The 22286-nt window shown below is 34.6% G+C and overlaps 1 protein-coding gene across 2 annotated transcripts; it reads right to left on the reverse strand.

Annotated features, from left to right (window-relative positions):
- Nucleotides 1-2356: 2356 nt before the first annotated feature.
- Nucleotides 2357-21845, reverse strand: LOC123536118 (alpha-1,3-mannosyl-glycoprotein 4-beta-N-acetylglucosaminyltransferase C-like). Of its 2 annotated transcripts, XM_045318944.2 has the most exons (6): nucleotides 21508-21845; nucleotides 18499-18609; nucleotides 17101-17216; nucleotides 16181-16236; nucleotides 5540-5672; nucleotides 2357-3779 (listed from the first exon to the last, which is right to left on the reverse strand). In XM_045318944.2, exons 3-6 carry the CDS (start codon nucleotides 17213-17215, stop codon nucleotides 2599-2601), a joined length of 1485 nt encoding a protein of 494 aa, XP_045174879.2. In that variant the 5' UTR covers nucleotide 17216; nucleotides 18499-18609; nucleotides 21508-21845; the 3' UTR covers nucleotides 2357-2598. The 2 variants fall into 2 exon arrangements, with proteins under 2 accessions (XP_045174879.2, XP_045174878.2); XM_045318943.2 differs by lacking the exon at nucleotides 21508-21845 and having other exon boundaries at nucleotides 18499-18990.
- Between the last annotated feature and the right edge of the window lie 441 nt (nucleotides 21846-22286).

Consider the following 22286-nt stretch of genomic DNA (forward strand, 5'->3'; position numbering starts at 1 on the left):
TTGTTGGTTTTTCTTCTGCTCCACTTGCACTTGTTATTATGAATACATATTTAAATCTAAATACATTTAAAATTCTAAGTACATATATGATTTCAGATGCATATATACTATAGCTGCTATTGACCATAAGAATAATCTTCTTAACGGCAACTGTCCGTCACTAGTAAAATTTGGAAAGATAAACAATTGTGTCCGTATACTATAATTCCCACTTCGCTACACTCAAACAAAAATAAGTAATCTGTCCCATAATCAAAGAGAATCAACGGGAGCAAAAAAAAATAGATTCATAAATTAACATTTAGGGTTATAATTCCAAGACCTATATATTTGATCCCAAAACTTAATTAAAACAGTTTAGAAACATTGCTTCAGTAGGTGATTATTTCCTTATGCTTCAAACAAAAAATAATGTACACTGTAAGTCAGAAGAAGTTGAACTCAATAAAAAAGTTCTACTAAGCGTTATCCTCTTCCTTCCATGTGATATGCACTGCAATTTTCTGCAATTCTAAATATTTTCTTTTGTTGAAATGATCGTTATCTACATTGATGAAATGTCTTTAAATGTTAGCATAATACAGTCCAAGCATGTCTAGATCTAATTCTTCAGCCATTTTATTGCTTGCTAATAGTCTGTGGACATCTGAACAAATTGTTATAAAATTTATGTATGTCGGTTTGTTTTATTCTCGCTAAGATACTTTTTTCTTTTAAAATTTCTCCTACACTCATTATAGATTATATTTGTTGTTGTTCTGCTTTGCGTTGCGTAGCTCTTACTATCTTTGCTATGCTCAATGCTTCCAAAAAGTCTACATTTACCTTTGTCAAGGTAAGCACGAAGAATTTCCACCTTGACTTCACTACAACACCTTGAAAACCTTTCTCGATCAAATCCAGCTTGCAACATTTTCATCCTTGTCATGGGTTTCCTGTTTATTTCACTAAAGGGTCCATGCTTGATTATTTAGAAACTGACCCTTTAATGTTTATTGTACATAATAAACTGTGGCCAAGCGTAAAGCTTTAAAATTCTCCTTGTAAGAATGCAATTTAATATGACATGAAGAAAGCAAGCATAATAGTTGGAGTTCCATATACCTGTATGAATATGAATGCCACCTATCTGAGGATGACAATGTTTATTCAATTCAAGGTGTATATTCTTTTACTATAATTCAACGTCAATAAGTGAAGTGAGGCGTGACTTAGCCGTTATCCTCGGCGTTTACCGCAGTATTGTTATGAGCTAAAAGTGCAGACACGCCTCGATGCATAAAGTTGATCTATACTTTGTAATCTTTTATATTGAAAGAGGAGTCAAGTTTTATTCTATGTTTGTTTTTTGTTTTATTTTATTCTGACTCATTTACCGTAGAATATTATGTTCAACACTTTATTCCTACAAGATTTAGCTTACCAAAAGGTTCCTTCTAGCGCATATAAAATATTCTTTTTAAGGGATATTGTTTTAGCATAATGTTATAAATGTTTAATAATGCAATGAGAAAAATATGTGCTGTCATTATTGGTGCGAACTTAATTAAGAACCAATCTAAGTATTTACAGTTTTATCATAACCCAAAATTGTTTTTTAAATATAAGCAAGTGCAGTACATATTCTGCTATTTGGAAGCATTTGTCTTGCAGTCTGTGTTCCGGATATTTTCATCACGCGACTACACCAGCGAGTACCTGCACACTTAACACAAAGAAATTTAATACATGCATTTACGATTCGAAAACAAACCAGGAAGAGTAAAAAAAGTACGCAAAAGCAAGCACTTGCAAATCCGAAACGTTAGAAGCTAAAATAAACACGTGACCAGGGACAATTTCATTACGTAATTTTTTTTTTTTTGGCGAGAGTCTTTTTTTTTGCTGATGCATATTCATATTCATTTCATTAATCTCGATTCTTTCCTATAATATATTCAATTGAGGAGTTACATGATTTAAACTTTATTATTGTGTCTTGTTGTTCTGTTATTTTAGTAGTTGTATTGCACTATAAAGACTGAAATAAAGATTGATTATGCGTAAACACATATTGGGCTAGAGGCTATTTGTAATGAATATGCATGAGTCCAAGATGGCGGCGCCCTACGGGAAATCGGATTCCTCTGATGATACCCTTGCATCCATTACATGCTCAGTCAAGTGTGACATGTTCACCATAAGTGTTCCTTCTCTTGAGAAGGAACAATAATTCCTTCCACGCAATTAACGTTAATTGCTTGTGAAGTTAAAGAACGTTGAACATACAAATCCTGAGCAGAAAACTTGGATTGTTTTACATACTATCATCAAAAGAAAAGTGCAGAAGACTGAAGAATGGGACACCAAGAGTAAATAGCGAAATAAATGTATTTATCAATGTGCTTTTGTAGGCCTTGATTTATATAAAACAAAATAACAGAATATTTCAAACTGTTCAAACTGGATAAAATTAGTGTCTGAAATTATCAAATACAATATAATGCATACAATTTCTGTTTTAAAAAATGTGAAAAATATTACAGCCCTTTATAACATATAGCATCCCTGAGGTATTGCCCATATTTACAATATGTGATATCTCTGATCATAAATATTCTATTTCTTCAAGAACAATTGAATATCTCTTATAATAATCCAATTTTTAATAACTTTTGTCGCCGAAATTCTTAAGCATTTAATGTTACTTGGAATAGATGTTCCTGTAGCTTTGGTATCAATTTCACCATCCACCAGACTTACAAGTTTCAAAAATTTATTAACACATGCATGTTTTCTGTCAGACGCCTCTAGCGGGGTTGACACTGAATAAAGCAAAGCCGAGGCTAGGAACGAATCTTTTTTTGTTCCACGTTCTCCTGAAGTTATGATTATTCTAGAAAAGTTGCAGGGTTTTTCAAAAGTCAATGTAAAATGGTCTCTTTTCCTTGGTGTTTTTGCCCAAAAATATGTAGTTTTGTTATTGTCGTATGCATGGTTGGGGATATGACCATCGAAGATTATCATTGATGTGTTGATTTGTGCTGGCGGATTATCGCCTAAAGGTAAATCTTCATACAAGTCAATTTGTGAAACATCTTTAAAGGTATTATCTACGGAAGGCATTAATTTGTTCTTCAAAGATGAAAATTTACCTATATGTTGAAACAGACTATTATTTGTATGAATAGGTTTCTTTTGTCCCTTTTCAAGTCTAATTGTTCCTAGGAGTAGATCACACGGAGCGAGATCATAATGTTTTAAAAGAAACATTGAAACGAATTCCAAATCAGAAGACCGGAATAATTTGCCTATAAAACCTAAACGAGAAAATTCTAAAAGAAACCAAGTCTGGGATGTACTCGCGATAACATTTCGAATATCTTGTATAAAATCTGTAGCCACGATGACGTCATCCTCCAGCTGAATATAAAACTCAGATACATTTCTGCTGTATAGCATCATAAATGCAAAGTCTATATTTTGTTTCGCTCGCCACTTTAATCTCGCCTGAGAATCATTAAACGTTCGTTTGACATTATCTAAATCAGGATATATACAATCAACCGTGTTGATAACATGGATAATTCCATGATCACAAAACGCTTTATATCTTTTATATACACTTGTAGATAATTCATTATTATATGTTTTGTTGGCATCAGAGACCATGACTACTAATGTGATTTGCTGATGTTCATTCTCAGGCATCTTTTCGAGTATAGAATCCAGAGTATCGTACAGATATATTCTCTCTGTGTTTGGTCGTTGGACAGATGGTATTCCAATGGTCAAATATCCTGAAAGAAAGAATAAATACCAACACATATGGAATAAATAGAGCAGTCATGATTCGATTATATTCACAAAATACTTTCAATGAAGAAAGATGAACCACTATTTTTCCACAGGAAGGTAATTAGTAACTAGCCTTTAATTTTTAAGGTTTTGTACATGAACAAAGGTATGCATAGCAAAGGTGTGCAATTATTTTCGTAAACACTGCATGGAGTTTTCGAGCAAACGGTAAAGAAATTATTCAGTGAGGTGTATGCATTATCAACTACGTGTAACGTGTATGATATTGTGCTCACAAATTATCAAATTTTAATCATACTGATCAGTAGAGGAAACTTCACGTTTGGGAAATCATTTTATGTTTTTTCCCTACTTCACGAACGGTAAACTAGTTACTAGACATAGTAACTTGTTTCCTTTTCTGAAAGCAAAATCATCATTTTACTTGTTTCCATCAAAAGGTCCGGTGCATAAGAGTATACATTATTTCTACGATTCAGTATTTTTAATGTCTTAACACTTTTTTAATTCAACTTTTATATTTCCCGACCATGAAAACAAATATCTGTTTATTTACATTGAATTGCAAGTATTCATCATTATGCCACCTTTTCCACTCAGTTTTTTTCTTCAGGTTTTTGTTCAGGTCCGTATTGCATAAAAATTCTGGGTCAGTATAATCTTAAGCAACGTATCATTTAAAGCAAGAACTGCATATGTTTGTTCAGAAATAAGTGTGGAAGCATCTGGAAACATTATTTGTTTTACCAATCATCAAGCAGGTTAAAAAAGTATTTTATTAGTATCATTTGTGTAATTTATTACTCTTCGAAAGACAAGCAATTCAGTTTAAATCTATATAATAAGCTTCCCGGTTTCCAAATTTTGATTGCTGAAGAAATTCAGAAGAGAGACAAGAGCTGTTTGTAAAACACTCAATGGCGGCCTGATGGAGGTAAACTGGTATGTACTTCTGTACGCTGTGTTCTCGAGCTTTGAACAACAGAGGTCATCCACTGACTACTGGCGACAACCATCCAATGAAGACTGACAGCTGTAGACCAAGACTTTCTCCAGTATTTGATCAGAAATCGTTTTCAAACCTTTAACCCTTGACATATTGACCCAAAATACAAAACATCTTCTGACCACATGCAATCATTCTGTGAGATGTGAAAGCCCAAAAGTGCTTCAGATAAAAGTAGAAAATCGTGTTTAGTTTCAAGGTCACTGTGTCCTTTACTTTCAATCTCTTGTCTAGAGGCAATATCTCTATAAAGTTAAAAAAACGTGAGGCACAAGCAGAAACTGATTAGTGTGTGCTTAACCTTTGACATACTGATCCAAAACAGCGCATCGCCTACTGACCAGAGGTAGCTATTCTAGATTACTGTAGGCAAACGGATACTTAAAGTAAAGACCGGAAAGCGTTTTCAGTCGCGAGGTCAAACTGAACTTGACCTTTTACCTACGGAAACCCAAAACAGTAGAAGTCATCTACTGACCATATGTAATCATCCTATGAAGTTTGAAAACTGTAAGCCAAAGCATTCTTCGGTTATTGAGCGGAAGCCGTTCTTTCACTGGGGCATAAAATTAAACAGTTCAATTTATGACATGGTGCTCAACGGCATTTACAACAATGGCAATGTAAGGTCCATAACTTTATTGACAGACAGACTTCTCTATTCTGTGCAAATGAAACACCAGAAATCTACCAAGGACCCTCAATTAAAATAGAATAAAAGATATACAATGTTACCTTTCTTCCTTCTTGGTTTTCCGTATAAAAGTGGCTGGTGTGGAGGCTTGAAGAACAAATCTGGAAAGTACTTTAACGGTGGTGTATTATCACGTTGAACATGCGGCTCTGGTTCAATTGAGTCCGTGAGATCCTTGTACGTAAAAAAAGAAAACAATGGTTATCTTACCCAATATCTGAAACCCTACTGCAGTTTATATAAATATGTGTCATTGATATGTACATAAAGTAAACAGACAGTTTAAAAAAGACAAAGAAAAAAAAAGAAACACTCTGGAGTACCATTGCCCCGAGAAACACTCTAGACCATTTTTAATCCCCACCAAGGTCAATATAAATAAAAGTTACAGCAATAGCGCAAAAACAAGATATGTAAAATGCTAAAATGCTTATGCAAATATATGTAAAAACCTAACGTCTCTTATACGACAGTTCACAATACCCTTTCAGAAGACAAGGAAATAAGGAAACATTATTTGGGACCCGGAAAAACAGGCCACAAGATAAAGTTAAGAGTTGTTCAGTCCTTGTTGGCATTTAGAACAGTCTCTTCAAAGAGGAAGAGACTTTCATTTGCTTGTAAAAGCGCTCACCACAAACCTGTTGTGTGCCTCCATACAGAAGGGTCCAAAGCCTCTTTGCATCACTATTTATTACGACTGGATTACTGCAGTGGCCAAGAATCTTACGAATCCAAATAGGAGACGGATATATTAGAACCCTAATTCATATTTGAAACAAGAGGGCCATGAAGGCCCTGTATCGCTCACCTGACCTATTGACCTAAAGATCATCAAGATCAACATTCTGACCAAGTTTCATTAAGATATGGTCATAAATGTAGCCTCTAAAGTGTTAACTAGCTTTTCCTTTGATTTGACCCGGTGACCTAGTTTTTGCCCCCACATGACCCAGATTCGAACTTGACCTAAAGATCATCAAGATTAACATTCTGATTAAGTTTCATGAAGATACAGTCATAAATCTGGCCTCTAGAGTCTTAACAAGCTTTTCCTTTGATTTGACCTAGTGACCTAGTTTTTTAACACACCTGACCCAGATTTAAACTTGACCTATAGATCATCAGGATTAACATTCTGACCAAGTTTCATTAAGATATGGTCATAAATGTGGCCTCTAAAGTGTTAACTAACTATTCCTTTTATTTGACCCCCGTGACCTAGTTTTTGACCCGACATGACCCAGATTCGAACTTGACCTAAAGACCATCAAGTTTAACATTCTGACTAAGTTTCATGAAGATATAGTCAAAATGTGGCCTCTAGAGTGTTAACAAGCTTTTCCTTTGATATGACCTAGTGACCTAGTTTTTGACTCCATCTGACCCAGATTTAAACTTGACCTAAAGATTATCAAGATTAACATTCTGACCAAGTTTCATTAAGATATGGTCATAAACGTGGCCTCTACAGTGTTAATTAGCTTTTCCTTTGATTTGACCCGGTGACCTAGTTTTTGACCCGACATGACCCAGATTCAAAATTGCCCTAAAGATCATCAAGTTTAATATTCTGACTAAGTTTCATGAAGATATAGTCATAAATGTGGCCTCTAGAGTGTTAACAAGCTTTTCCTTTGATATGACCTAGTGACCTAGTTTTTGACCCCACCTAACCCAGATTTGAACTTGAGCTATAGATCATCAAGATTTGACCAAGTTTCATTAAGGTATGGTCATAAATGTGGCCTCTAGTGTAAACTAGCTTTTCATTTGATTTGGCTTGGTGACCTAGTTTTTTATCCTACATGACCCAGATTCAAACTGGACCTTAAGATCATCAATATTAACAATCTGACCAAGTTTCATGAAGATACAGTCATAAATGCGGCTTCAACAGTGTTAACAAGCTTTTCCTTTGATTTGACTGGTGACCTAGTTTATGATCCCAGATAACCAAATATCGAACTCGTCCAAGATTTTATTGAGGGTAACATCCTGACCAAGTTTCATTAAGATTGGGCCAAAATTGTGACCTCTAGAGTGTTAACAAGCTTTTCCTTTGATTTGACCTGATGACCTAGTTTTTGACCCCAGATGACATAATATCGAACTCGTCCAAGATTTTATTGAGGGTAACATTCTGACCAAGTTTCATTAAGATTGGGCCAAAAATGTGACCTCTAGAGTGTTAACAAGCTTTTTCTTTGATTTGACCTGGTGACCTAGTTTTTGACCCCAGATGACCCAATATCGAACTCGTCCAAGATTTTATTGAGGGTAACATCCTGACCAAGTTTCATTAAGATTGGGCCAAAATTGTGACCGCTAGAGTGTTAACAAGCTTTTCCTTTGATTTGACCTGATGACCTAGTTTTTGACCCCAGATGACATAATATCGAACTCGTCCAAGATTTTATTGAGGGTAACATTCTGACCAAGTTTCATTAAGATTGGGCCAAAAATGTGACCTCTAGAGTGTTAACAAGCTTTTCCTTTGATTTGACCTGATGACCTAGTTTTTGACCCCAGATGACCCAATATCGAACTCGTCCAAGATTTTATTGAGGGTAACATTCTGACCAAGTTTCATTAAGATTGGGTCAAAAATGTGACCTCTAGAGTGTTAACAGTCAAATTGTTGACGACGGACGGACGGACGGACGGATGACGGACGACGACGGACCCCGGACACAGGGTGATCACTAAAGCTCACCTTTGAGCACTTCGTGCTCAGGTGAGCTAAAAATGAATAATTAATAGTGTGTATGTAAACATTAAATTATCATTTTTGTCCATATAAACAGAACTGTGCGTTAGTTTGGAAATAGTACACACATAATACATGTATAGCTCAGCATATTATAAATGTGTATCAGCCCTAAAATTTTTTAACAAATGGCTGTTATTCATGGCATAGCTAGTATATATATTTAGTCAAGTTAAATTTATTTGATGAACCGTTTTTACATTAATTGTTAGTATTTAAAAGTTACTTTGGTAAAATATGCTAACTGGATACCCTTTAAGGTAAATAAAAACCTGACGCCTATAGGGATGCTATTTACCAAATTTTGTAAGATTCTGGGTCAAGTATATTCTCCATTGTTTTGTTAAGATTATAAAATGTTTAATAACAACAGCTTATGATCAGATCATTTTGTGAATATCTCACATTTTTTGTTCAGTTCTTTTACAATTGGACGTATTTCACGCGTTTGACAGAACAGGTGAGCCAGTCGGGACTGAACTGCTTTGGCCGGTTTCGTCAGACCGTTTATAGTGTCCTCTTATTATACATCGCTTTGCTAAGGCATTGAGTACGTATGATATTTTTACACGACAAGTTTGGAGTCTTATATCAAACTCCAACACAGTGTTACTTCCCCTTATTACAGTAGGCACTGCCATCACATATAAATTGGGCTGAACTTCAACTGAGTTATAGTTATACATTCTTTAAATTTTGTTGTACAAAGTTTATGTCTCAGTAGTTAAATATTATACATTTTGCTTGTGAAACGAGCAAAAAAATAAACTTAAAATATTACAGTAAAACTACAATTACTTCTTTTTCTGGTGTTGTGACGCGCATCTCCTAAAATGTAAGCAACGGAATTACTTGGCGGTATTTTTAATACAGTCCGAGAATTTGACGAATCGCACACTGCAAACTGTAGATACATTGTTAACTTTCATTATGTTCTTAAAGGTAATGACATAAACGTCAATTTGCATGGCAAACAGTCGCCATTTTGGGATCACATAGTTTTACCATCGTCACGTGATTTGCTTGGAGTGCGAAGTGGTTGGTCTTGTATGTCGAGGTTTTTTGTCAGTAAGTGTTTACAGGGAAAGCTTTGATTTATACTACGCTGTAGCTCCCAAGTATGGTAGGGAATTAAGAATACGGGATACCGCGCATTTAGGTGGTTGTGGTGTTTTGCCACTGAATGATCCAAGGCGGTGCCACACTGTGTGTTTCTATATGTGTTTGTTTTGTCACTGTTGGCTATCTGTTTTATTTCGTTTCTGTATTTTGTGTACATGTCTATTGTCTACACATCTATAAAAACAGGACTAAACTAAAAAAGGGTTTTGTTTTTTGGAGGCTACGTTCTTTGGACGTGGTAAATCCTGTTCGATCTTTGTCTTTTTTTGGTCAGGCATAGTAATAAATCTCAAAATATGTTCCGAATTACTATAGTAAAGGTTTGTCAAATATGGGCGCGTTTATAAATAAAGGAGCCTTGCGTAAATTCATTATTGGAGCTGTCAATATGGGTACAAATGTATTCTTCCAAAGGGATGTTGTACGAGGTATATCCAAGTCTAAAGGATGGAAACCTACTTAAATAATAATCCGTCTTATCGTACTTTTTTGTGGACAATTTTATTACATGTAGAGATTTTAATCCGAAACGGAATTTAGTATCCGAATGATGACTTTATATAGTTGAACCCCCACCCCCACGCCCCCGAGGATTTAAATTATGCCTGCCGACATTCTTCGTAATTTATTATTAAATGCTGTAATATTGTCTGTCTGCTTATCTGTAAGAAGGATCTACATACCTGTTTGAAAAACAAATCTTTGACAAGTATCGCAAAGGAAAGGGAAAGTTAACGCAAGTATACTAACCACCTATCAGGAAATTACATTCCTAAACCTGACATACAAGGAGAAATCCTAAGATGCCATTCAAGTCGACACACAATTATATATAATGCTTTAAATGTAAAAGAAAGTTTGTATTTATCAGATAATGTGGTCAAATGATCTAAAAAAAAAAGAAAGAAAAATAATATGCATATAATGATAGAAAACACAATGGAATTCGCAAGCCTTTCATCGATAATATGGCGAAATTGCATGAACTGTAGAACTATGTCATATGTTCGTTTATACAATTTTGGCACTTAGGATACTAAAGTCTGTCCCAAAAATCTGGTTAACATCATTTTTCCTTATGATGCCCTAAAATATGTTTTTATATAGTGAAGATCTATATCTCTATGCACTTTTTTGTTTCTCTAAAAAAAATTTTTTCAAGTTGGTTTGTTCATTTTTGTATTTTTCCCCATAGAACGTAATGCTAAATGACGTCGCCTCGCTTCTTGTATATAAACAATATGGCGGCGTCCTGTAATGTTTTTTTGAGGGGACAACTCAAAATTATGGACGTTTAAATGTATTAAAAAATAAAACTTGGACCGAGTTCATGGTAGTAGAAACATACCCTGTATTTTTAGAAAAACAAGAGCTGTCTCCATAGGATGACACATGCCCCCGATGGCACTTTGAATGAACAGTTATGGCCGATGTTAGAGTTTAGGACCTTTGAACTACGGACCTGGGTCTTGCGCGCGACACGTCGTCTTACTGTGGTACACATTCATGCCCAGTAATTTTAAAATCCATGCATGAATGATAAAGATATGGAGCGGACATGCCCATCAATGCACTATCATGAAATATGACCTTTAACGTCTAAGTGTGATCTTGACCTTTGAGCTACGGACCTGGGTCTTGCATGCGACACGTCGTCTTACTGTGGTACACATTCATGCCAAGTTATTTGAAAATCCATCCATGGATGACAAAGATATGGGCCGGACACGAATGCACATCATGAAAAATGACCTTTAACGTCTAAGTGTGACCTTGACCTTTGAGCTACGGACCTGGGTCTTTCGCGCGACACGTCGTCTTACTGTGGTACACATTCATGTCAAGTTGATTGAAAATCCATCCATCGATGACAAAGATGTGGACCGGACACGAATGCACATCATGAAAAATGACCTTTAACGTCTAAGTGTGACCTTGACCTTTGAGCTACGGACCTGGGTCTTTCGCGCGACACGTCGTCTTACTGTGGTACACATTCATGCCAAGTTATTTGAAAATCCATCCACCGATGACAAAGATATGGACCGGACACGAAAATTGCGGACACACCGACAGACCGACAGACGGACAGACGGTTCAAAAACTATATGCCTCCCTTCGGGGGCATAAAAAGTTTCACTTTTCTTTTATCAATTCAAAAAATGTTAAGGGGACGCATATTGCTACATTCACAGTTCATACAGAAATGAGGAAGGGGTGCATATTCAAGAAATCGATGGTGGGAAGATAAAAAACATATTCCTAAACTGATATAATACTGATGGACACCTGTAATATTCAGTACTTTGTGGATAAGGATGTGGTACTATGAATGTAATAGGAAAACAGAGGTCTTTGTGAAAGTACATTCAACACAAAATATTTAGCTTTTGTATAAGGAAAAAACAGGTTTTTCACAATACCAGTGTTACAAATAATGTTGAAGGGATGAAATTTTCTTTCTAACACACCAGGTTTGCTTAAACATATAAAAATTTAACGCCACGTCATTTCAGCTCGGGATGGACGTCATACTTCTCATTGATAAAAAATGTAAACAAAAAAATCAGAGTGGGATTAGCATTGCAAGGGCATAACATGACATTCTATACAATGAATACCTTAGAACAGATATCTAAGATGCTACACAGGTCAGGTGGGTTAAATGCATAACGTCGATCACTTGAAATTGATCTTGAAAAGGTGGTTAATTTTAGTTTATTTACATGGTTTTTAATTTTCCCACGACTTCTTGGCGATTCACTGCAAAAAGTATTACTGCGCCGGACGAAAGGTAACTCTAATAAACAACTGGAGACAACTTAAGTGTCAGCACGTGTATGATTTTTAAAAAAAAAACATGTCGATGATTATAATTTCTTATCAAATAACGAATCCTATTCAGAGATTCGTCTTTAATATCAGAAAATTATTAATTTCTATGGACATTTATCAAAAAATATTACTTACAATGGACTACTTTGCGCATCAAACTGGTTTCCGCTTCAGTTGTGAGGCACTTCCGTTATACTTTTTGACAACAATAACAAAACACAAAATGAATCAATAAAGTCACTTCTAAACCGACTGCTACTTAGATCAGTTTAAGTATAGTTGTTGGTACAACATTATACTTGTTCATTACATTATGAGATAAAGTTTTTCTTGAACTGCATAATCCATTAATTACGTTTAGACGATATTGCATTTACAACTTATCTGACCCCGTTTTTTACGTGAATAACAGCATTCATGTGCAACTCGTGCAAACAGAGTTATGAAAAGTATGACGGAGAATTCAAGGACAAATTATAAATGACATTAAAGTGAGGATAACTGTATATTCGTCCAGTTTTGATCATTGACATTCCTGCTGTGTACATATACACATTGATTGGACCTCTGAACCAAATTTCATACCTTATTTTAGGGATTTTTAAGACAATACATTTTCAAAAGTTTTGTTCAATGTGTTTTCATATTTAAGTGTAGTTCATGAATAACAAGTTGAAAATTAATAATGGAAACATTTCTAGGCCCTTATTGTAAGCCACTCGACTTCTGTAACGATAAATGTTTAATGTATTAAGGGGAATATACACTTTTAGTTTTGGAATGTGGCATTCCTTGACCACCATATCTTTTCTTATGCACTACTTTGTAAACAAACTAAATAATGTGTTATAGCTTACATATGCAAAATGAAAGTCAAGACAGTGAATTTATTTCACTTTTTTTCTTTAAATTAGAATCTGTAGGAGATTGATAAATGTTTGGACAAGGTAAAGCACTATTATTTTCGCACAAAAAATATTAATTGTTGACTTTGAATGTACACAATGAGTCTTATGTAATTCAACAATAACTTTCTTGTTTCAGTTTTTCTCATTTTTATTTTAGTGAGCAATCCTTTGTGTACTTATAACAGTTGAAACAGTATCCATTTCATGTACCAAAACTTTGTACTTTTTTGCAGGTAAATTTTATCATACCCCACCCACTTTTTTCTAATTTCAAAGTATACGTCCCTTTAAAAGATGATCCGGAAAACAGTTGGCATGTTTAACTTCCAGTGTTAAATTATAGACAAAGTAATTTTAGTAAAGCGTACATGTACGTGCATCGGATGCAGTTGTTATATTCGACAAAATGTTACACACCAGATTGTTAGTAAAGCGACTGCAGTCTCATGTTCTTTTTCGTGTCCAACATCAATGCAGCATGTAATGTGACAGTGATTAACAGTACATAACAAGGCTTCTCTAACTGACCTTATCTGTGCATTGTAAAATAACATGTTCTAGTTTCTGCTTTTTGTTTTGCAGCTTTTGTTTCTCCTTTAAAATAATGAGTGAACGTCGGTCTTTTTACACACTAGTGTCAAATTTTAGCGGTTTAAACGCTAATGACGTCATTTTAAAATCTATTACACGTTACCTCTCTTATGTTCTTTGCAACTTGATGATTATTTGAGTAGGGCCCTAATTTATAGAACTGGCCTTTTATAATGTACGGATAATGTACGGATATGTGAATAAATATTTGCAAGTTACCAGTAAAGTATAAAATTGCCTTCTATTAAGTACCGTACGCATCTTTGAGAACAGACATTTGCAAATATCCGATTAAAGTATAGAAGTGGCCTCTTTCTGTTATGAATGGACATTTGAATCTTTGCAAATTATGAGAGTGAAATATTCCCGTGAAGTGAGCTTCTGTGACGTGCGGATATATATATATATATATGTTTACAAATAATCCAAAGAAAGAAATGGTCTTCTGTTATATACAGATATATTAATCTTTGCAAATTACCTGACTAAAGTATAGAAATGGCATTCCCTTATATACAGACACGTGAATCTTTGCAAACTATCCAAATAATATATAAAAGTGACCTCCAGAAATGTACGAACATATGCATTTTTGTCAGGTATCAGAGTAAAAGATAGAGAAGTGGCCTTCTGTTCGGACAAGTTCATTTTTGCAAATTATCCGAGTTAAATATAAAAGTGGCTTTATGTTATGTCTTTGCAAACTATAATAGAAATGACGTTCTAATATATGCATATATGAATCTTCGCAAGGTATTCGCGTATAGACGTGGCCTTCTGTTTTGTACGAACATAATTATGAATATACAAACTCTGCCTAATAAAGTATTCACTCTTTAAGTTCACAAAACTATCTATAACAAACGAACATTTCTGCTCAATATAAAAAAATTACATATTCCAGCATTGTAATATCATAATAGTAGTATAGTCTGTGCATTATTAAAGATGCACGCAAATGTACATTACCTTGATAAAGAATACAAAAGCCAATTCTGTCTATAGAGAAAAATGTAGATATCCGATCTTTACTTACTTTAGATTTTCAAATGAACTTAACTTGACTCAATACAATATCTAACTGAACTACATTCGAAGTTAAATCTCATATCTTTAATCACAGTAATTTGTTAAAAAATATCAAGGATTTTTATTGGTAGTACATTCTGCTTACTTAGCTATACGTATGTTATGTGTTTATTATTTCTAAACCCGACGTACACTTCTGTTTTTTTTTTTAACACACAAACATGTCAGTGTTGTGTTAAATCTGATACTGTAGAATAAATATTCATATTTTCAAAAATATGAATTTAGGCCTAATACGTCTTTAAGCATTTTTTTCTACAAAAGCTTATATTGATTTGATATCATACTGTACATAGAAATTATAGTATATATAGGATTTGTTCGGTTGACTGTAACAGTATTTATGGTATGAAATGTGATCTGGGATTCCTACTTTAAAAGCAAAGGCTGAGGGCGAAAGGTGTTCTGTCAAATCGACACAGAGAACATTCCCATTGTCCGGGGATGCAGGTAATGAAAATTGTCACAGAGAACATTCCCATTGTCCGGGCATTCAGGTAATGCAAAGTTTTACATAGGAAAACCCGTATTACGGAAATATATGTGATGAAAATTGTCAAACAGAACAATTGCTCGGGTATGTAGGTAATGCAAACTGTCACAGACAACATTCCCATTTCCCTCGGATGTAGGTATTAATGAGAATTTTTGTCAAAGAGAAGAGAAAAACGCCCACACCTGATTATATAATTAAACTTTAGATATTACTACGCCATGATTAATACAATTTAGTTTCTACATAGCATGGACAAGTATACGCATTTAACAGTTTTATAATACACTAAATATGAATTTGAGCCGCACCATGAGAAACCAACATAGTGCATTTGCGACCAGCATGGATCCAGACCAGCCTGCGCATCCGCGCGGTCTGGTCAGGATCCATGCTTTTCGCTAACGGTTCCTCTAATTGTAATAGGTTTTGATGCGCAGGCTGGTCTGGATCCAAGCTGGTTGCAAATGCACTATGTTGGTTTTCTCATGGTGCAGCTCAATTATATGAATTTATTCATATTGGACACTTGACCTGTTTCAGTCTGCAACAATTAGTAGGCTCAATTACACGAAAGACACTTAAAACATAGACATTGGACCTGGCGATAAAATGCGGTTTTAAAAAAGTGTTTCATGTACAATTATATAGATACTTGTAACGTCAACAACAAGTTATCAGGGACACTGTATAAATGTCTTGTTTAGTTAGGTTAGTATATGTATTTTGGTATTTTGGTATCAATATATAGACAACTATATAAATTACATGAATATAAAACAAATGTGCATTAACTATTCTTTTGCCCACTTGTCATTCGTCATTCTGTCCATGACAAATTAAAAGTAAAGTTTCCCCTGAAAGTTTCACAAACCTCATTGTTTGGACTTCGTGTGAGTTGTTGTGTGTGATCCGACCGATTTTCTTCCACTGCAAAGTATAAAATATATATTCAGTTGAAACTAGAGAACTGCTCCCTAGCAAAGAAATGATAATTTCGTCAATAAAACTGGGATGGAAGACGATAGGCATAGGACGGAAAGTTTTTGTCTCAAAGAACATTGCATAAATGGAGCCTACATAATAAATATTATATATATCTACTATCAAGAAGCAGGAACAAAACTGTTCTGAGTGTGCGTCTATATTTGTATGTACTAAGGTCACTTTCGCTCCGACACCTTCGTTAGTTCCTTTCTACGTTTATAAATATTACATATGAAATATTTTTTTAACATGAATACCAAACCAAATTGAAAGGGTAAAATGTATCCATGTGTATTATACCAGATTTATATGTATATAGCTCCCTTTTCATGATAAGCAGGTTCAAAGGCGCTTTACATAGCGCAAAGACAGCCATTCAGGGCGCAAAACCCATCCCCTACTAGTACAGACAAAGAACAATCTGACCAGAAGGACAGAGTGAGACAAAGACCCAAGGGCTGAGTGAGGGAGAAACACTTTTAGATGCAGGTCAAACTGGCTAAATTAGCCTAGCTCTTTGCGAAGTCTGGTTATCTAACGTGCCAAATGTATAGCACCGATACACGAGAAGCCTTCTTTCCTGGGAAGAACCAGTACTGGCCTCTTAGTTAGGTTGGAGACACCCAAGTTTCAGTGTTAGGACCGTGATTCGAATCCCGAAACTCTAGATTGACAATCAAGCGTATTACCACTAGACCACCGGGCCAACTACAAAAAAAAAAAAAAAAAAAAAAAAAAAAAAAAAAGTGCCATGATACACACCTATATATATATATTTAGAAAAAAAACTCATTGTGTCATATTTACCTCTGTAAGTATGAAGATATGTCAGCTGAACCATGAACACAAATAGGAATGTAGATAATAAGAGTTTGACCACAACGTTAACATATATTTTCCCACAATTTCTCGAAACAAACATACTGTAAATACATAAACAACGAAAATGCATTTATTTCCTATTCATCAGTGGTTCACTGTGATCTACCTGATTAAAAAGGGGTCGATTTGTTCCGTAAAGGTTGCTTGATAATACAAAATACTCTTCTGATACATTTTCTATACCCTAAACGTTGCCAATAGCAACGTTATCATGATTGTGTTGCCTCCGACAAGGTTTTCTTTCCCGTCGAGTAAAACATAACCAGTTTGTAAATATTTTAGTAAATGCTTGTCGCGATAAAGGACAGCATTTCTTTTTGCAGATCAAATAAATGAAAAAAGTCATGAATTGATTTTGAGGACTTAATTCTTTTTAAGTATTATGTAATGACTTGACACAAGGAATTTCGTAATCATAATTTATACATGTTGTGTATATGAGTTAAACGTTGCGACAATATCAAATCCATCCAGTCGTCAGATGGTGCTAAATTCAAAAGGTTTAAGCGACAGCATATGAAATGCGCGATCGAGGCGTCTGGATCATGCGGTGCATACCCCAGTTGTTTCATGGACGTCATATATTAGTAAGAGTTGAAACACAACGAGCGAGATCAAATTAGATTGTTTTAATCTCCTCGTCCAACCTAAAAGACACTTATAGTGTGTATCATTCCGGGAATATAAGATGTGTCCAAGATTTGCATTGAAGATTATATATCTAGCAGCAATTCAAGTAATTTGCTTTGTGTTAAGTAACAACAACACAATTCAGGTCGTATGGTTTAATCTTCAAATATTAAACACAACCGGTTATATTCGGTAATATATAGTCTCAGAAATCTCTGTTGGAACCGGACAATATTCAAATAAATAACCAGTAATTTACAATATATTTTTCTTACATATGTACTATAGCTGTTATAGCAACGGTGTGGAAATCTATTCATACATGGAGTCAGACTTCAGTATTAGTTTTTAGCTTTTAACGGTTCTACCATAAAAACTTTGAAATAACCATGTAATAACAATAAAAATATGACTTAACGTTTTAGTAAAAGCTCTTGACAATCTTTGTGGAAGCATTACTTGTTTTATAGTGTTACAGATTTCAATTAGTGCCCTTGATTGGCTTAAGTTTTCAATAAAACTGGAATTCAGGGTTTGATCCCAAGGATTGTTGCAGGTTATCTATGTCTTATATTGAAATCCTACTGTTAATTTAGATTCTTTGTGAATATTACGTAAACGAGAACTATTAAAGAACCCCCACTCGCCGTATTAAAAAGAAGTGACATTTACTGATAAGAAATGATACTATACCTGTCTTTTGTTTGCAATCCAAATCGAAAACATTGAACTTCTACACAAATTATTATCTAACAATGTCTTCAATCCATTTCACGGACCCCATTCAAACCTCATGTTTAAAGTCTAGAAATGAACAATCACACATGTTGAGTATTATTGACAAACTGATAAAACTTATCGCGCGTATTAAACTATAAACACACAAATAATACGAAAATAATTTAGTAGTCTTGGAAGCTATTTATACGATATTATCCTCACTGCACTTTTTGATCCACTTGTTTAAACTGAATAAGTCTGATCCATTTTAAAGATTATTACTAATTTAATTAGTGATACCGGATGTTAAGAGTCATATTTCAAGTGGACGTAAATCGACATTTTCATATAAGTACAACTCACTGTTTTTGTGTTTCATATTCCTGAAGGACAATGTACTATACGTTATCTAAAAGGTCGGTGAACATTACATATTTATCAATGTGGTGATACAACAACCATATTTAACGTGTCCGGGTTTGCTTGTCAGTTAAATAAAATAAAGATGTACATTTTTTTGGTGATAAATAACGATTGCCGCGCGGACCAGTGAGAAAACATAATGACGTTAAAACGTTGTATGATGTCCGGTTGATTACTTCTCGGATATACGTAGTACAGAATTTTTTCTGTCATAATATTTCAATGAGAATAAACAAGGCCTTCGTGTGGTTTATCGCAGTGTTATTACAGATCATGGTTCAGATGCATAGATATTTAACAAACTCTGAACTATGGAATCATGAACTGTGTCTTTCATGATACTCAAAAGAAGTCACTGGTAAAGGCTATCAATATTATACCAAGATACGCACATTCACACACGCCCACACGTGCACGCGCATCGTTACAAAATCCATACACACTAGTGTTTTAGGCTAACTTTGTTCATCGCCAACAAAAAAAAAAAAAAGATAAAATAAAAACAATAATAATATTGTTTACTTACTATTTTCTTAATGGACGATACTAGGTAACAAGTACAATAAAGCGCGCATTTTGATAGTGATCAGGTTTTGAGTATGAGACTTTTCATTAAACGTTAGCCTGCTAAATTTCTAAAATGGACTGGTCCATCTTTCAATTTGGACAGTACCATTAACTGTTAAAAGGGGTGCTTACCAAAAAAATACTGACTGAATGGCGAACAGTGCAGACCATGATCAGACTGCACGGATGTGCAGGCTGATCTTGGTCTGCACTGGTCGCAAAGGCAGAATCAATTGCCACCAGCAGGCTAAGGGTTAACCCTTTCACTTCCTGAATTTTGTTGCCCACCCTTCCTATAAGTATGGTTTATCTACAAGAATACTTGAAGTATTTGCTTTCAGTTTTCTTTTGCCTTAAACGTATTTAAGATGACACCCTTGGCTAACAACAACTGTAGTTACTATCAACATAAATAGAACTGAAATTTAAGGGTCATGTTTTCAAAAGCAAGTTGCCTATATATATTCTCATGAAATATGTATAGGGTTAACAATATTTATTTACGATATATATTTGCTTTTTACGCCTGTGAAATATTCACCAAATGTATATAAAAGATACAGGTCTCAATTTTGTACATAAAAATATAAGAAGGCACACGACATTTTGAGACATTCCTCAAATACAAAATGTAAAAGGGATATTTTCAGCAAAATACTAATGTCTCCATTTTGTTATTTAAAGAGCACATGTCTGTATTCTCTCATAAACTAGTAATCCGATGGTGCTTATGGTATATTTTGATTTAAAAGAATTTTGTTTGAACTTGAGTTACGTTGTAGTTATCGTTGTAACGTTAACGTCTTTTGAGTGATGTCATCTCGAAAATGGCATCACGATAGACCTGTAACGTTGTAAAGTTGTAATTTTCATAGAAACAATTACTTGGACTACATCAGACGAACGGCGTGCGTACATGTACATTTTAAAAAAGATCGGCCCAAATCGGCCATTGGCTGTCAACGTAGTAAAAGATTTCGGCACAAAATCAGAGCTTGGCGGAAAATTGGCTAGTTGGTTAGTTGGTTAGCTGAATATAAAAAAGTGTAAAAAAGATGCAACTGAACCCATCTAAGACTTTAATGTTATGCATACCATTAAAAAAAAACAAAGGCCACCGTGTGGTTAATTGTCTTATTCACAGCAGTTGAGAGTTTAGATGTGTAGGAACTAACGCCCTCGTTGTAAAACATGCAGGTATCTGAATGACGAACCGTGCTGAATCATACGATAAACCATAAAAAGTCCTTTTTCATTTGAGCCGTGCCATGGGAAAACCAACATAGTGGCTTTGCGACCAGCATAGATCCAGACCAGCCTGCGCATCCGCGCAATCTGGTCAGGATCCATGCTGTTCGCTAACGGTTTCTCTAATTGCAATAGGCTTTGAAAGCGAACAGCATGGATCCTGACCAGACTGCGCGGATGCGCAGGCTGGTCTGGATCCATGCTTGTCGCAAAGCCACTATGTTGGTTTTCCCATGGCACTGCTCATTTTAATTCTAAAATACCTGTTGACTGAATATTATGATACAACTTCATTCATCCAAGTAGATACATATTGGAAGTCCTGATGTAATTTGGCGTCATAATTAATTGCAAGATGTTCTCTCTATGGTACGTCAACAATTATTTATCGCAGAACATACAACGTGCAACTTTAGTCTGTTTGATGAACAGAAAAAACCAATAATGTTAAAAGTTGAACAGGATAATAAAGTACTATTTCAAAAGATCTGTTTGAAAACTTAACATAAAAATGTACAAAAATCACGGACATTATTTTTTCTATACATATATTTGAATCATTATGCTTAATTTTCCTGTTCAAAACTGGTTTATTCCCTGTTAATATGCATAGGTATTTTTATCTCATGTTGGACTCATCCAGTCTATGCAGAGTTTCTGTGAAGCAAACAACAGAATATAGTCTAATGAAATTCTATTTAATGAAATCTACTGAACACTAAATAAAAAAGGCCTATGCTTTACCTGTATGAATCTGTTGGTAATATGGAAAAATATCCAAATCCAAATGAACTTGACCATAAATGATATCTATTGACGTTTTGGATCAAATTGCCACACACACGTTCCTAAGGTTTCGGTATCTGTAACTGCATTAATTTATTAAATATCAACGCGGAATTGATATGAAAATAAGTGATGGAAACATGTCATCAGTAAAACGTTCAAAACTATATTGATAACATACAAATGAAGGTTCTAGTGAAGAGAGTTGTTCCGCATTTCGTTTTTGAAATTCCAATTTTCAAAATATTTCTTACTGATAACACAACAGAACGTTAACAGGTATCCTCACCGGATCGAATTGTACGTAAATACTTACTTCTTCCTATGTTTCAAATTCCTTAAGGACGATGTATAATACGTTATCTGTGTGGGGTTGGGGAACATTATACATTTATCAGTGTTGTGATTAGAATACAAAGGCAGTACTTAACTTCCCTATCTAACGCAAACTAACGAATGTTTTGAAAGCTGTATGTTTTAAGTTTAAGCTGTAATGCACAACATAACACTAGCTAATTTAAAGGCCCATAATGCCTTTGTTTAAAATGTGGCTGCCACATTTTCCGTTATGAACATAAAATACATTAATTTCTTGTTAAAGCCTATATCTGATAATTACTTTCTTTAACATATGTTAAAGGTTTGAATATTGCTGTATATACTAAATCTGTTATTGAATCCATTGCTTTTTACCTCCCTTTATGGCTTTTTCTATAACAGTTCATGTGCAATATTAA

Source organism: Mercenaria mercenaria, chromosome 17 (assembly GCF_021730395.1).
Source record: "Mercenaria mercenaria strain notata chromosome 17, MADL_Memer_1, whole genome shotgun sequence".
In the NCBI taxonomy this organism is placed as follows: Eukaryota; Metazoa; Mollusca; class Bivalvia; order Venerida; family Veneridae; genus Mercenaria; species Mercenaria mercenaria.

Excerpts from the sequence above, each read along its gene's own strand:
- LOC123536118 (XM_045318944.2), bottom strand. The coding sequence starts at position 17,215 with ATGTTTGTTTCGAGAAATTGTGGGAAAATATATGTTAACGTTGTGGTC. Across the intron at positions 5,673-16,180 it reads CACGAAGTCCAAACAATGAG|GATCTCACGGACTCAATTGA; the intron begins GTTTGTGAAACT and ends TTTACGTACAAG. Across the intron at positions 3,780-5,539 it reads AAAACCAAGAAGGAAGAAAG|GATATTTGACCATTGGAATA; the intron begins GTAACATTGTAT and ends TCTTTCTTTCAG.